This window comes from Astatotilapia calliptera, chromosome 4 (genome assembly GCF_964374335.1).
Source record: "Astatotilapia calliptera chromosome 4, fAstCal68.1, whole genome shotgun sequence".
NCBI classification, from domain to species: domain Eukaryota; kingdom Metazoa; phylum Chordata; class Actinopteri; order Cichliformes; family Cichlidae; genus Astatotilapia; species Astatotilapia calliptera.
Genome location: NC_137425.1, coordinates 21,547,602 through 21,563,210, shown reverse-complemented (window position 1 = coordinate 21,563,210; position 15,609 = coordinate 21,547,602). Strand labels below are relative to the sequence as shown.

Below are 15,609 nucleotides of genomic sequence, written 5' to 3'. Positions count from 1 at the left end.
AAAATTTATGATAAGAAAAACAAAGCAATAATTTAGATTGCAGATGACTTTAGGTTGCACCATTACATTATGATTATGTAATGGCTTGTATAGCAAAAAGAGTAAGAATAATATCTTTTTATAATGCACTTTTCAAAACTTGCAAGATGCTCTACACCAAACTAGCACATCATATAATTATATTTTTAAAAAAGAAGACTACGTCCTAACACATAAGTGCTGCAATAAGTGGAGAAATGAAAAGAAAAAAAAACATAAATAAAAGCAGGTCAATAAATCAAGTAAAATCAGGAAAAGCTCTATCTTTATAAGAGATTTAAAAGAGGTCACCGACTCTGCTGACATAATGTCCTGAGGCAGATCATCCCATCGCTCCGGGGCTTTGACAGCAAATGCTATGTCACCTTTAGTTTTTAGCTGCGCCTGTGGAAAAGATAAAAGACCTCTGCTCATGGATCTCAGGCTTTGTACAGGCTTGAATGCTACTGAGAGATCAGATATACAGCAGGAGGAGAGAACGTGAATCTTACTGGGAGGCTAAAACTGGCCTGGAGCAGGTTAATGGATTTTTGGTTGAGGCTGCTGAAGAGGCTGTTGCAGTGATCAGACGTATGGTTATGTTGCGGTCATCACTGTGCATGTCGAAAGCTTTGTCCACTAGTGTGCAATACTGTGCAAAAGTCTTGAGTCACCTGTCATTTCTGGTGTGAAATGACAGTGTTCCACTCTGTGTTTTTTGCTATTCAGGTATGCTTTTACATTGCTTTTACAAAGATGCTTTCTAGATGGTATTTCATGGTGGATGAAGTCGAGTTAGGTGCCTTTTTAATGCTTGAATGATTAATAGGTCAATGCTCAGTGGCTTAGGGGTGAATCAAGAGTTTTGCACATTTCAAATTTTACAATAGAAGCAAAAGTAGAACTGTGGCTGTCACATGCTCTCTATGCTACTTGCAGCTCATTGGATGCATCGTGGCAGCTTGTCACTGACCATTAGGAACTTGGATCCAAACTCAGACTTCTGCTCTTCTTCCTGAGCCCAAAAATCAACTTATGTCGAAATGAATGGGGAAAAAAACGACACTACAGCGGGACTGCAAGGAATTTCACCAGATAGGACATGGAAATAAAATCACTTCTCTACAGTACGAGACGTATCTCATGAGTCTGACTCAGCTGTGATGGTGCTGCTGACTTTGGCTTAATACAGAAATTATCCCCCACCAGCACCCTGTGAGCGGCATGTGACTGACTGTGTTAGCGTCTGTTAGGATGCCTGGGTCGTTGACCCAGGGTTTTTGAGTTTATTATATTATTTATCATTTCTAGCCTTTGGTTTCTTTGTTAGAGTTCTGTCTTATGGTTTATGTCTCTGTGTAATCCTTAGTTGCTGTCTCCCCTGTCGGCTATATCTCCGTGTCTGTGTCTGCCCTGGTCCCACGTCTCTGTTCCCTCTGTAGTGCCTGCCTGTGAGTCTGTTAGGGGTGGGGGGAAAAATCGATACTGTGTAGTATCGTGATATTTTGTTTGCTAATAATGTATCGATACAGGGACAGCAGAAATTGATATTTTGTTACAAAAAAGTTTTTGTGGAAAAGTTTTCCTCTGACTTCAGAGCATGTTGATCCTTTTTCTGAGCAAGAATCCTGACATTCCTTCGCTGTCCAAGGAATTTAACTTTAGTTTAACTTTTTTATGGCAGCAATAAACATGACAGTTTACTTATTTTAATTTAAGACATGTTTTATTTTAATTAAGTTTAAAACGTTTTTATTTAATGTAAAATTATATTTTGTTTTAATTTACTTTCTTCAGTTGCTGAAGGGGCTGCATAGTTTTCACAAATTGCATAGTTTAGAATAGTTAATATAGTTATATATACTTCATAGTTAATAATTGTACCAGATGGTTGCATTCAGTTAAGTTGGACTAGACTGTAATACAAACCGTTCAGTTTGTCAACAATAAAACTGACTGAAATGAGAGAAAGACTGAGTGTGAGACTTTGTTATTAGATAAAATGAATATTGATAAAGTTTACCTTTATGTACAGAATCTGAATATCGCAAAATATTTTTAAAAAATTTCTATAATATCGTATCGTGCGTTAAGTATTGTGATAATATCGTATCGTGGGATGTATGGTGATTCCCACCTCTAGAGTCTGTGTCTGTAAGTTCAGTCTGTGTTAGGTTTCCTGTTTTACTTTGAAAGTCCGTGTCTCATGTTAATGTGTCTGGTTGTGCTTCCTTTGTCTCGTTAGGCTTGTGTTGCCCCAGCTGTGTTTCCCTCCTGTTTCCTATTCCCTGATTGCTTCCTCTGTGTATTTAAGCCCTGTGTTTCTCTGTGTCCGTGTCGCAATCTACCGGTTTCTGTGCTGTGTGTTCTGTCTGCTTGCCTGAGTTTATTTGGCGTCTCAGTTTTGTTACCTTATTTGAGTTCAGCATTAAAGCTGTTTTGAGTTTACATTGTGCCTCCGAGCGTCTGCACTTTGGGTCCACCATTTCTGCCTAACAGAGTCATGCTTTTGTTACAACTAAAATAGGCTGACTGTAAACCAGACACAGAAGAAAACACTTCTCGACACTATAAAGTCTTTTTATGGAAGCGTATAGCATGAAGTGGGAAAATCCAGATGCTCAGTGTTGTCTGTTTACCTACAAACCAACAATCATCTGTCACATCAACTGTCATCATCGGAAACATAATGAGCCGTCATAAAAATAGATACACATCTGTCGCACTCAACTGTTTTGACTTGATGTAAATTGCACTGTCAGTTCCAGCTGATGCATGTTTTTGTAAAAAAAGCAGAGAGTAGGAGATTTCAATTGGAGCAGTTTAACAGAGTATTTCTCTGTCTCTCTGGGGGGGGGGGGTGACATCAGCTCTTTTATCTCTAGAATGAAGGTGAAAGTTTGGATCTCATACAACAGAGTACAGCTGCTATCATTAACCTGTATGGAATTAGAGTAAAGCGCATTTTTTTTATTTCACACAGTTCTGCTCACCTCATGTCTGAGCCATGAACATCTCTGCAGAGAAGTTGCCAAACTTCACAAAACAAACTGTTCATTATGTAAAGAGCAAGTTGGCAGAAGTTTGCATATTTGCTGTCACGCTTTGTTCCTCGAGTTTCTGGGTTTTTTTTAAAAAAAAAAGTGGTGGGGAGTGAAATTACTGGTTACATAAGGAACACAATACTTGTTTTGTCATGAAAGAAGCTATGATTTATACCCTCTTTAGAAGAATTTGATCAAACACGGGATATTATTGGTCTCTTTGTAGGGTGTTCCTAGTTGGATTGGTTTTGAGCTCAGATATGTGCTTAGTTGCTTGTTGCCTTCAAAATGTATTAAAAATGTGTTGCCATATTTTTTTAATCATTTTTTCCTATATCAGTGGTGTGGTTTTTTTCCATCTTTAATGCTAAATTATTTGTGATTTGACTGGTCAGTTACAATTTCCACCTTTTATGATGTGATCCTATTAACATAGAACTGGAGAATTCGTTAAAATCTGTACAGTCGTGCACGGTATATTATTCTTGGATAAAATGACAACTTAGACTAAGCCATGAAACTACACACTAGTTAGTCCCAAATATGAGAATCTGACCCCAACACTTGTTGTATTCAACTGAAGCTTCACAGAATGAAGTTTGTAATAAAACCTTGTTTTCTTTGTGGTCTAATTTATTCTATTATTCTATTTATTTATTTCTGTCATGATCCTGGGTCTGCTGACCCAGCGTTTTGTGTTTAGTTTATGTAGCCTTCAGGTTTCCTAAGTTCATCGTTATCATGCCTAGTTGTTTCTAGTTATTTTCCCCTCGTGTTCCACTATGTTAAGTCTCCCCTGCTTTTCATGTATTTCATGTCTGTGGCTTATGTTGTCAAGTTCAGGTTGTCATGTCTATATCTCACTGTGTTTCCTGTTTTATTGTGAAGAGGTCTGGTGTGTCTGTGTTCATCATGTTCAGTTACTCTCCCCCTGTGACGTAATTATGTTCATGTGTCAGCTGGGATCCCATGTGTTGCCACTTCCCTCATTATCCTCCTGTGTCCATTTAGTCTGTGTGTTCTCAGTCATTCTTTGTCAGGTCGTCCGTTGTATTCACCCGTTGTATTCGTCCGTTGTTTCCTATGTCTCCGCTCCAGGTATCCCTGTCAGTTTGTTATGTTTAGAGTTTTCTATGTTTTGTTTTAGTTCACCCAGTTTAGGTCATTGTTTAGTTTTCATCGATTCCCTATTATTTTGTACCCTCGTTTCTTGCCTTAATAAACGGCTTGTTTTGTTATTCACATCTCATTTCGGTCTGCGCTTGAGTCCTTCCCTGCAACATACGGTCTGCCCTAGCCAGACCGTGACAGTACGACCTGACCACTATGGACTCAGCAGACCGCGAGCTTTACGTGCGTCGGGAGGCAGCCTTCGCCCAGCTTGAGGAGGAGCTCCGCTGGAAGCCGTGGCACGCCCCCGACTATGAGCGGATTTTCCACGGGACTCGGCTGGCTCTCGGAGGTCCCAAGAGCTGCCGTAAGTCCCCGACTGTTTCCAAACCTCGTCCGCTTCAGGTGGGAGTTTTTCGCGTGGCTACAGGCGCTCACGCTCCAGCCTCGTTGTCGCCGTGTTGTGCACCGGGGGCTCAGTCGCTCGCTCCGCCGGCTTCCTCCACTCGAAGGAAGCGGCGCGCCCGTTGCCATAAACTGGACAATGCCGAGCTCACGGTGGTGAGTAACAATGACTATTACCCTCACGTCCCGTCTGATGCTAACAACAATCGGCTCACTTCCGATCCATGGGGAATTTCCCTTATGGATGACGACGTGGACTGGGAGGATCCGTTTTGTTTTACTCCCTCTACACAGGGAGGGATGAAAGACAATTCCCGCTCGCCTAAGCCTGCACATACGGTTAAGGGAAAGACTGTTAATTACGTTACCAGGACAAACACACTCGGTTCCGCTTCCGTCTGTTCAGGTTCTGTCAGGTCCGTTTCAGTTATCCCTGAGTCAACCCGCTTTGCTACCACTAACCCACGGATTTCGAAAGCTGTTAAAACTAGGACTGCAAATGCTAAGACTGCTAAACATGAAGTGGACGGCGGGTTCATTTTTGATAGATCCGTTTTTGTCGACCCTGTATGTGTTGACCCTGAGCCTGCCGTTTCTGCGACTGTTTTTTCTGAGCCTACTCCCGTTCCTGCTCGTGTTTCTCCTCCCGGGGCAACTCGGGCCCAGCGTACCTCTGCACCCGTGTCTGTTCCTCGGGTGGGGGAGACTGAGGCCCAGTTGGCTCCCGCTCTGGTTTCCAGGCCGGCTGAGGCTCTGACCCTTTCTGCACCCGTACCTGCTCCTCGGGTGGGAAGGGCAGTTGCCCAGCCGTTGCCGGTACCTGTTCCGGTCCCCAGGGTGAGGGCAGCCAGGATACAGCCCGTCTCCGCACCCGTTCCTACTCCTCGGGTGGGAGTGGCTAGTGTCCGGCATGCTCCCGCACCCGTCCCTGTCTCTACTGAGGGCTCAGGAGAATTCGGTCTGCAATCCACACCGCCATCGCTACTGCATGCCTTTCAGTCATTAGCTCAGTCGTTAGCTCTGTTAGCAGCCCGGTCCGTAGCTTACATTCCTGTGCTTCTGTTAGCCCAGTCCTTAACCCACTGTGCAGCTCAGTCATTTGCTCCACCTGCTCAGCCTTCTGTTCAGCCGGTGGTCTCTGCACCTACTGGTCATGCCACGTCAGCTGGAGGGCCCGAGGAGCCCGTCCAGCCTCATGCCACGTCAGCTGGAGGGCCCGAGGAGCCCGTCCAGCCTCTGCCTTGTCTGGTCCAGCCTCGGCCTCTGCTTCTGTGTCGGCCTCGCCTGGTCCTGCAGCTGTGTTGCCGCCGCCCAAGCCGCGTTTTGCCCCTTGGAATCGCCGGCCGCTTTCCGGGCCATTAGCTGGACATTTTTGCCATCGGGGTCGGCCGCCTGAGCTGTTGAACTGTGACCTGTGGTGCTCGCGACCTCCGGGTCGGCCCCCTGAACCTTGGAACTATGACCTGCTATGCTGTCGGCCTCCGGGTCGGCCCCCTGAGCTCGTGGACTATGGGCTACTGGACCGTTGGCCTCCTGGTCAGCCGCCTGAACCATGTGGACTCTTGTGCTGCTGTCGTCCAGGTAGGCCACCTGAACTGTTTGACCATGAACTCCTGTGCCGTCGGCCCCCGGGCCGGCCCCCTGATCAACTGAACTATGACTTTCTGGACCGTCACCCTCCGGGTCGGCCCCCTGAGGAGTCATGTGCTGTTCCCTGCGCTCCTGTTTTTTTTTGGTGGACATTTTGGTTTTGTGGCCTTGTTTCTGGCCCTCCGTCCTGGGCCCCCGCCGCCCGCCCTTGGTGGGTTGTCTTTTGGTTTTGTCTTTTCGGGGTTTTGGGCGTCTGGAATCCGCCCTTGAAGGGGGGGCTCTGTCATGATCCTGGGTCTGCTGACCCAGCGTTTTGTGTTTAGTTTATGTAGCCTTCAGGTTTCCTAAGTTCATCGTTATCATGCCTAGTTGTTTCTAGTTATTTTCCCCTCGTGTTCCACTATGTTATGTCTCCCCTGCTTTTCATGTATTTCATGTCTGTGGCTTATGTTGTCAAGTTCAGGTTGTCATGTCTATATCTCACTGTGTTTCCTGTTTTATTGTGAAGAGGTCTGGTGTGTCTGTGTTCATCATGTTCAGTTACTCTCCCCCTGTGACGTAATTATGTTCATGTGTCAGCTGGGATCCCATGTGTTGCCACTTCCCTCATTATCCTCCTGTGTCCATTTAGTCTGTGTGTTCTCAGTCATTCTTTGTCAGGTCGTCCGTTGTATTCACCCGTTGTATTCGTCCGTTGTTTCCTATGTCTCCGCTCCAGGTATCCCTGTCAGTTTGTTATGTTTAGAGTTTTCTATGTTTTGTTTTAGTTCACCCAGTTTAGGTCATTGTTTAGTTTTCATCGATTCCCTATTATTTTGTACCCTCGTTTCTTGCCTTAATAAACGGCTTGTTTTGTTATTCACATCTCATTTCGGTCTGCGCTTGAGTCCTTCCCTGCAACATACGGTCTGCCCTAGCCAGACCGTGACAATTTTGTAGTTTTATTTACAGGTCATTGTTTAGAACATACCTTTAGCATGATTTGGCACGACACACAATACACTCCTCAAAATAAATAAAGGAACACTTTGAAATTACATCAGATCTCAGTAATGGAAGAAAAGCATTCTGGATATTTATGCTTATATAGGACTGAGTAATCCTGTTAGGAATAAAAGGATGCCAGGGCAAAATGGTACTCAGTATTTGCATGGTCCCCACATGCTTACATGCATGTCTGATGACATCAGGGCTGCTTCTAAAGGGTGGTGTCCTGTGGTTCTCCTACCAGATCTGGACCTGGGCATCACTGAGCTCCTGGACGGTCTGAGGTGGAACCTGGCAGGGTCAGATGGACTGACACATGATGTTCCAGAGGTAGTCTATTGGATTTGGGTCGGACTACCTCTGCAGTTTCTGTAGGGTCCAGGTATTATCTCATGCTACCAGTAGTGACACTGACCCTACACAAATGGAAAGCTGGTTAAAAAAAAAATAGCCAGAAAAGATGAGGAGAGAGAAATGTGAGTGTCCTCCACCTGTAAAACCATTCCCGCTTCACAGGTTGTCTCGTTGTTGCTCCTCTAGTGCACCTGTTGTTAATTTCATCAACACCAAAGCAGCTGAAACCCCCTTTTGCTGTTTAACTGACTAGATCAGTATCGCAAAAAATTGTATCATTTTATTTCTATACTTTTCTACACTATTATTGGAGGAAATTTGTGCTTCAGCATAAACACTTCTACTTATCTGACTAACCAGGTGCAGCATTTCAATGATTTCTAACTAGGTTAAACTAGTTCATAATGACATCTTCGGAAAGCAAACATCTCCTGTGTCTTTCTCCCCCTTGACACACAGACACATGCATTATGTAGGTGTAATCTGTTTGTGTTGTGGCAAGCCTTTATCAGCATTTCTCTGTAGTTTTCTAAGAGTCAGCTTCAGGTTCACACAAGCTTTCGTGCCTTAGCCACTGAGCCATGCCATCACCACAGCACCTGTCACGACAACTTGTCTGAACAACACCTGCTGGACCAGCACGAGGTCGCAAGTCTGTGTTCCAAAGAGAAAAGAGACACAAGTGGATTATAACTATTACAATCAATGATGAAGACATCAAATACTTCAAGGAGATCCTTTCATCAAATGTAAACAAAAGGAGAAAGTAGAATAAAGCGTAAGACTTGCGCACCTCTGAGCATTAAAGAGACAAAGAGATCCCAGAAAACACAAATCCATAGTTTTCTGCACTTAGTTTGTCTTGGGTCACCAAGGGACTTGAGTTTATCCCAGAATGATTTGCTTTAAAGACAGCAAATCCCACCTGGACAGGAAGCTGTCAAAAGTCGTCCACAGTCACACCTATGAGTCTTGAGTTTCCCACTTGCATAGAACTTCTGATTATAGGTTAAAATCCCAGGAATGCAAAGAAAACACGCAAACTCCTCATGAAAGAACCGCTTAACCCAAAGAAATCTGCATCGAGGCAACAATTCCCTCTGAGTCGGCATGTTGCCCATCATTTTCATCAAATTTTCTTTTCTTTCTGTCAAAACTGTGGTTATGAAACTGCTCCTGACAGAAATCAGAAACAAAACACAGAGCAAAGTTTGAGCAAAGCAGATGTTCTGCGCTCCTCTCTGTAGCTCTTTTGCTCCTCTTTTGTTGTAATTACTAGCCACACTTTTCAGTCCAGACGTGCCCTTCTGCTCCTGCCCTCAAGCCATCTTCCAGCTGCTTTGGGACAGAGTATACACACAAGACACTCCCTAGTTCCTCTGCTACTCTTTATAGCTGGGTGGAGGACCAAAGGCCTATCAATCTACCATTTTCCCTGAGCAGGAGCAGGTCAGTGTCCCGTTTGTGAGAGGGGGAGACTCCCACTTTTTTTTGTTTGCTTGTTTAATCCGTTTTACTTCATTTACACTTCCTTATTAATATAATATGTTGCTTTTTTAGGGGTTAAATGTACAAAATCTGAAAATTAGAAGAAGAATTTCATTACTGGCAAATTTGTTCCAATGTTGTCTGTATATAACAGTTAAAACCTAAGAGTTATTTATACTATACAACTCAATACTTAAAAAGCTATAAAGATGTATGCTGTACAATCATTCCACTCAATATTTCCCAAGAACAACAGTTTTGGCTCCCTTCTGGGGCTTAAGTCTTGAAAGATATCCAATAAGTTGAGTGGGAGATAAGTGTGAACTGTAGTGTCAGAATTCAGATAGGACCCAAATGTTTAACACGCACCAGTACGCTGTGAGAGAAAACTCTTTACTCATAATAAATTCAGCTAAGCTTTTTTCTATATACAGCATCAAATCACAGCAACAGTCACCTCAAGTCCCTTTATTTTGTAAGGTATAGGCCACACAATAATATAGAGAAAACCCCAACAATTAAACTGCCCCTTATGAGCAAGCACTTGGCAACAGTGGGAAGGAAAATCTTCCATTTAATAGGTAGGCACAACCGAAAGCATACTGTAGAACAGACAGCCAGAGATGAATAATAACTAATGATTAAACACAGAATGGTTTATAAACACAAAGAAAAAGATGTGTGAAGAAGAAGCACATCGTTGGACATCCCCAGCAGCCAAGGCTTATTGCAACATAACTAAGGGAGGATTCAGGGTCACCTGATGCAGACCAAACTATGTGCTTTATCAAAAAGAAAAGTAGTTTCCACAGCAGAAAGCTTAAGGCTCTGCCTCCAATTCTACTTTTAAATATCCTAGGAACTACAAGTAAGCCTACAGTCTGAGAGTGAAGTAATCTATTGGGGTGATACGGTCCTCTGAGGTCTTTAAGATGAGATGGGGCCTGATTAAAAAACTATAGCCTACGAAAAGAAACAGACTGAGGTATAAAAACACAGCAGGGCGTGAGCTGAGAAAGCAGAAAGCTACAAAGCTAAAAAAAACACAAAAAAAAACAGCACAGTAAACAGAACAGAAAGGGGAATAAACTATAGAGGCTAACAAAGATATTAACATGGAAATTGATGGAATAAAATAACTGTGCACATAAGTAAAGTGATTTCAAAATAAACAAACACCTCAGACAGAATAAAGACTAAATAAATTGTCAAAAACCGAACACAAAGACGCCTACGTAGATTGTTTTGCATGTACTTACGGAATAAAAGTGGTGCTTAATTGTCCCATCAGCCTTTACCTGATTACCATTTGCTTTGACAGTTCTGTTTGCTGCAATGACTCTGAATAGAACACCCTGAATTTGGATTGTCCTCGGTGTTTCTGGTGCTATCAAAAGCTGATTTAAGTGCAGAAACTGTCCAAGTCTTTCCTGTGAGTTGGTCGCAGCTGGTAAACATCTGCACCAAGCTCTGGAGGTGGTACCTCCATCTACACCTGTCCCCCACTTCCACCTTCACCTGAGCTTTCTTCTCACTCTTATTTCATCTCTGTGGATATCATAAAGAACCAAGTTTATCTCCTTCTGAACAATGACCTGGGCATCCAGCTTTATGCTAGCCTTTTCTTGCACAGCCATAAATGATTTTTTCCTGTTTCTTGTTCCTTACAGAAGTTTAGAGAAGCATGCATCATTTCTTTCCTAAATTGAGAAATCATAGGTGGGATCCAACTGAAATAGCTCACCGAGACGTTTTGTTATCAGTAACATCCATTTGTTATTTCCGCTTTAATTTCTGTTTCTGTTGCTGTAAATCAAACTGAATCGGAAATCTTACTAGCTTTAACCATATTTATTCATTAGAAAGAGAGAGAGAGAAAAGGTGGGGAATAAAAACAAGGCAGCGTATTGAAGCCCCGGGAGAGAAAGTCCCTGTAGACTGGATCCTGCCCCATAGAGATGTGAGGAGTGTGGATTCAAAGACACAACATGTACCACAGCATCAGTAGGCTGAAAATTTATTGCAACAGCTCTGTTTTTTGCTGGAGTAGTCTGGTTTATTTAGGCTTTTGAGAACACTGTTATTTGTAAGAACATATGCATATGCAACATATCCAAGATCCACTGAAAAACTGAAAGTCGGTCAGCTGCAGAATAATAGCAAGTCAAGAAGCACAGGTTTGCACATCTTGCTTAATGACTTAATGCTAAAAAGCCATTTGCTGTAAATCAAAGTGGCATCACCCACTGTGTGCCTGAAGTCCCATTTTAATGAACAGAGTTGAACATTGTGGCCAATCAGGACAACACAAAAAAAAAACCCCAAAAAACAATGGCACTTAAGACTTACATAGCAGCAATTTCTCAATCACAATTACTGTGTAGTATGTTCTTGTAAATATAGCCTTGGTAATATCTGAATATTTCAAATTAGTAGGCTTTTAAATACAGTTACTGGGATAGTTTGTGTTTCTTTTTTTAACATTCTGGCCTAGAGAGAAAATTTTTAAACTGCACTCGTGTTTGTAGCAAAGCATGTTGAAAGAGAGCTCACTTTAACTTAAGCAGTTAAGGAAATGCTGACCATTTCAACAAAAAATAAAATTAAAGATTATTTTTACACATTTTTTATAGTGCAAGTCATATAACATGTCATCTTGTTAGCATTTATTGTCTTTAAGGCTAACTAAGAAACCCCATGCAAAGGATATTTACAAAAATGCGAAACACTACCGCTGAAGTCCCAATGCAGAAGCCCAGAAACATGTTCACTAAAAAAAACAACATATATTGTGTAGGGATAACCCTCAAGTAACACCACCTGGTCTGCCGGTGAAAAGGTTGCAGGGATACTTTGGAGGTTGGGGCAGTCACTCATGGTGGGGAATGGGAATGAAAGCATTATGACAAGTTGTCAGCATTTCCCTTATGCTAAGACACACACATGTGTAAAAGAAGCAGATCAAATTAGGCTGTGTTCTGTCTCTCTCTCTTTTCCTCTCTCCCGACCCTCTTTTCTGGCCCAAGCCTCTGAGCACAGTGACATCATCAGGTAGAAATGATTGGATTGAGGGGCTTAGGCCCTCTCAGTGAGATAAGAGACTAAGAGCCCATTCAGACTGGGACAGAGAGCAAAACACGACCTGTGGCAGATTTCGGTTGAAGGTCATTGTTCGCACATTTGCGAAAAAACAGAGCTAAACACATCTTTAAAAAATGAAAGCGAGTACTGTGATTTACACGTCCAGTAAAATTACTGATTGGTCAGAAATGCTTCTGAAATGTTCATTTACTTATTTACTTTTTTTACTGAGTCATGAGTAAATAAAAGGAGGTCGTCACCTGAAATGGTTTTCCAACAGGCTTGAAGGAGTTTCAGAGATGCTGAGCACTTGTTGGCCCTTTTACCTTCAGTCTGCGGACCATCTCATCCCCAAACCATCTCTATTGGGTTTAGTTCATGTGACTGTGGAGGCCAGGCCATCTGGCGCAGCACTCCATCACTCTCCTTCTTGGTCAAATAGCCCTTACACAGCCCAGGGGTTTTCTTGGGGTCATCGTCCTGCTGAAAAATAAATGATGGTCCAACTAAACACAAACCAGGTGAGATGGCGTGTCACTGCAGGATGCTGTGGTAGCCATGCTGGTTCAGTGTGCCTTCAAGTTTGAATAAATCCCCAATAGTTTCACCAGCAAAGCACCAACATGCCATTGCCATGCTTCATAGTGGGAACCACGCATGTAGAGACCAACTGGGGTCTACAAGTCCCTACAAAGGGACTACAACGGGACATGATTGGTTCACAGAGATAACTACATTATTGTCCCAGCTGTCAGAGTTGGGCTATACAGGTTGCAAACATATCTTACGGCATGTGTGATATCAGTTGGGGAAAAATATAAACGCTGCCTTTATTTCACAGTCTTCATGTTTAAGTGCCAAATAAGCTGCCATCCAGTTTCTATAGGGGACTCCGCATTTCCAAGGACGATGTCTGGCTTTGGACAACACAAGTTTTTTTCTGGTGGAAATAAATCCTTTTAAAATGTGTGTATGTTTGTTTTATATGTCTTTATATACAGTGGGGCAAAAAAGTATTTAGTCAGCCACCGATTGTGCAAGTTCCCCCACTTAAAATGATGACAGAGGTCAGTAATTTGCACCAGAGGTACACTTCAACTGTGAGAGACAGAATGTGAAAAAAAAATCCATGAATCCACATGGTAGGATTTGTAAAGAATTTATTCGTAAATCAGGGTGGAAAATAAGTATTTGGTCACCTCAAACAAGGAAAATCTCTGGCTCTCACAGACCTGTAACGTCTTCTGTAAGAAGCTTTTCTGTCCCCCACTTGTTACCTGTATGGATGGCACCTGTTTGAACTCATCATCTGTATAAAAGACACCTGTCCACAGCCTCAAACAGTCAGACTCCAAACGCCGCCATGGCCAAGACCAAAGAGCTTTCAAAGGACACCAGGAAAAGTATTGTAGACCTGCACCAGACTGGGAAGAGTGAATCTACAATAGGCAAGCAGCTTGGTGTGAAAAAATCAACTGTGGGAGCAATCATCAGAAAATGGAAGACATACAAGACCACTGATAATCTCCCTCGATCTGGGGCTCCACGCAAGATCTCATCCTGTGGGGTCACAATGATCATGAGAACGGTGAGCAAAGATCCCAGAACCACACGGGGGGACCTGGTGAATGACCTGCAGAGAGCTGGGACCAAAGTAACAAAGGTCACCATCAGTAACACACTACAACGGCAGGGAATCAAATCCCGCAGTGCCAGACATGTTCCGCTGCTGAAGCCAGCGCATGTCCAGGCCCGTCTGAAGTTTGCCAGAGAACACATGGATGATACAGCAGAGGATTGGGAGAATGTCATGTGGTCAGATGAAACCAAAGTAGAACTTTGTGGTATAAACTCAACTCGTCGTGTTTGGAGGAAGAAGAATACTGAGTTGCATCCCAAGAACACCATACCTACTGTGAAGCATGGGGGTGGAAACATCATGCTATGGGGCTGTTTTTCTGCCAAGGGGACAGGACGACTGATCCGTGTTAAGGACAGAATGAATGGGGCCATGTATCGTGAGATTTTGAGCCAAAACCTCCTTCCATCAGTGAGAACTTTGAAGATGAAACGAGGCTGGGTCTTCCAACATGACAATGATCCAAAACACACCGTCTGGGCAACAAAGGAGTGGCTCCGTAAGAAGCATTTGAAAGTCCTGGAGTGGCCTAGCCAGTCTCCAGACCTCAACCCCATAGAAAATCTGTGGCGGGAGTTGAAAGTCCGTGTTGCTCGGCGACAGCCCCAAAACATCACTGCTCTCAAGAAGATCTGCATGGAGGAATGGGCCAAAATACCAGCTACTGTGTGTGCAAACCTGGTAAAGACCTATAGTAAACGTTTGACCTCTGTTATTGCCAACAAAGGTGATGTTACAAAGTATTGAGTTGTATTTTTGTTATTGACCAAATACTTATTTTCCACCCTGATTTACGAATAAATTCTTTACAAATCCTACCATGTGGATTCATGGATTTTTTTTTTTCACATTCTGTCTCTCACAGTTGAAGTGTACCTCTGGTGCAAATTACTGACCTCTGTCATCATTTTAGGTGGGGGAACTTGCACAATCGGTGGCTGACTAAATACTTTTTTGCCCCACTGTATGCTGTTTAAACTGTTTTTTGTTTGTTTGTTTCTGTTTTTTTCTCATTATGACATTGACGAAGGCTACAAGTCAACATGTTTCACTCAAATAAAGTGTACCTGGAGCATTATCGCCCAAGGGCAAAGTTAAGTCACCCTATAACACAACCAGTGCCCCTAAAGTATTGTGTGTTTATTGTGCAAGTTGGAAAAATATGGTTTGTTTTCCTGCTAAAGCATTTAGAAGAAGAACATTTGACACATTTCTTTTTGAAGGTAAGGTAGCATCTCTGTACGTTACCTTTAGTTTCCATATGTAGTGTTCGTTTTCTTCGAGGAAATTACTTTTGCTGCACTGTTGACTTAAATGAATAAAAACTGAACAATATTTTGTTCTTTATGTGCTCATGATAAATGATTAAAATGTGTAGAAAAAAGTTGCAGTGTTTAATCATAAGGAGCAATAATATTTTGCTATTCAAGTTTTGGCTCTCATTTAAATGTGTTTTTCATTCTCAGAAATATGTCAGCTCTGTATGCGCGCGTGTGTGTTACTTTGCTTTAAGCTGTTTAGAATTACAGAATCTATTAGCAGCTATACTGGGTCGACAAATCCATGTATAATGAATATCACACACGCATACACAAGAGCATACAAATACATGCACACACCACTCTGGCTAAAACTCAGCAGAGATAAGCCAGTGGATTAAAAGAGCACCAAAATGTCTCTGATGTAAGGACAGACAGTTATGTAACGCAGAGAAGTGCTGACCAAGAAGAGCAGCTCTGTGTGAGTTCATGATTGAGAGTATATGTTTTTCATATTTCAACGGTCTTAAGCTGTGGTGGATCATCATTGCATAAACCTTTTTAGCATATTTAGTATGTCTGAGCAGGAATTAAGTGTTTGTGCTTCCTCTCAGCCCTGGCTTTAAAAGAGTAG

At 42.7% G+C, this 15,609-nt stretch overlaps 1 protein-coding gene across 1 annotated transcript; it reads left to right on the top strand.

The window, feature by feature from the left end:
- Positions 1-484: 484 nt before the first annotated feature.
- On the top strand, positions 485-7,036 carry LOC145428572 (uncharacterized). Its single transcript, XM_080300935.1, has 2 exons — positions 485-747; positions 958-7,036. Exon 2 carries the CDS (start codon positions 4,389-4,391, stop codon positions 5,937-5,939), a length of 1,551 nt encoding a protein of 516 aa, XP_080157061.1. The 5' UTR covers positions 485-747; positions 958-4,388; the 3' UTR covers positions 5,940-7,036.
- The last annotated feature ends 8,573 nt before the right edge of the window (positions 7,037-15,609 follow it).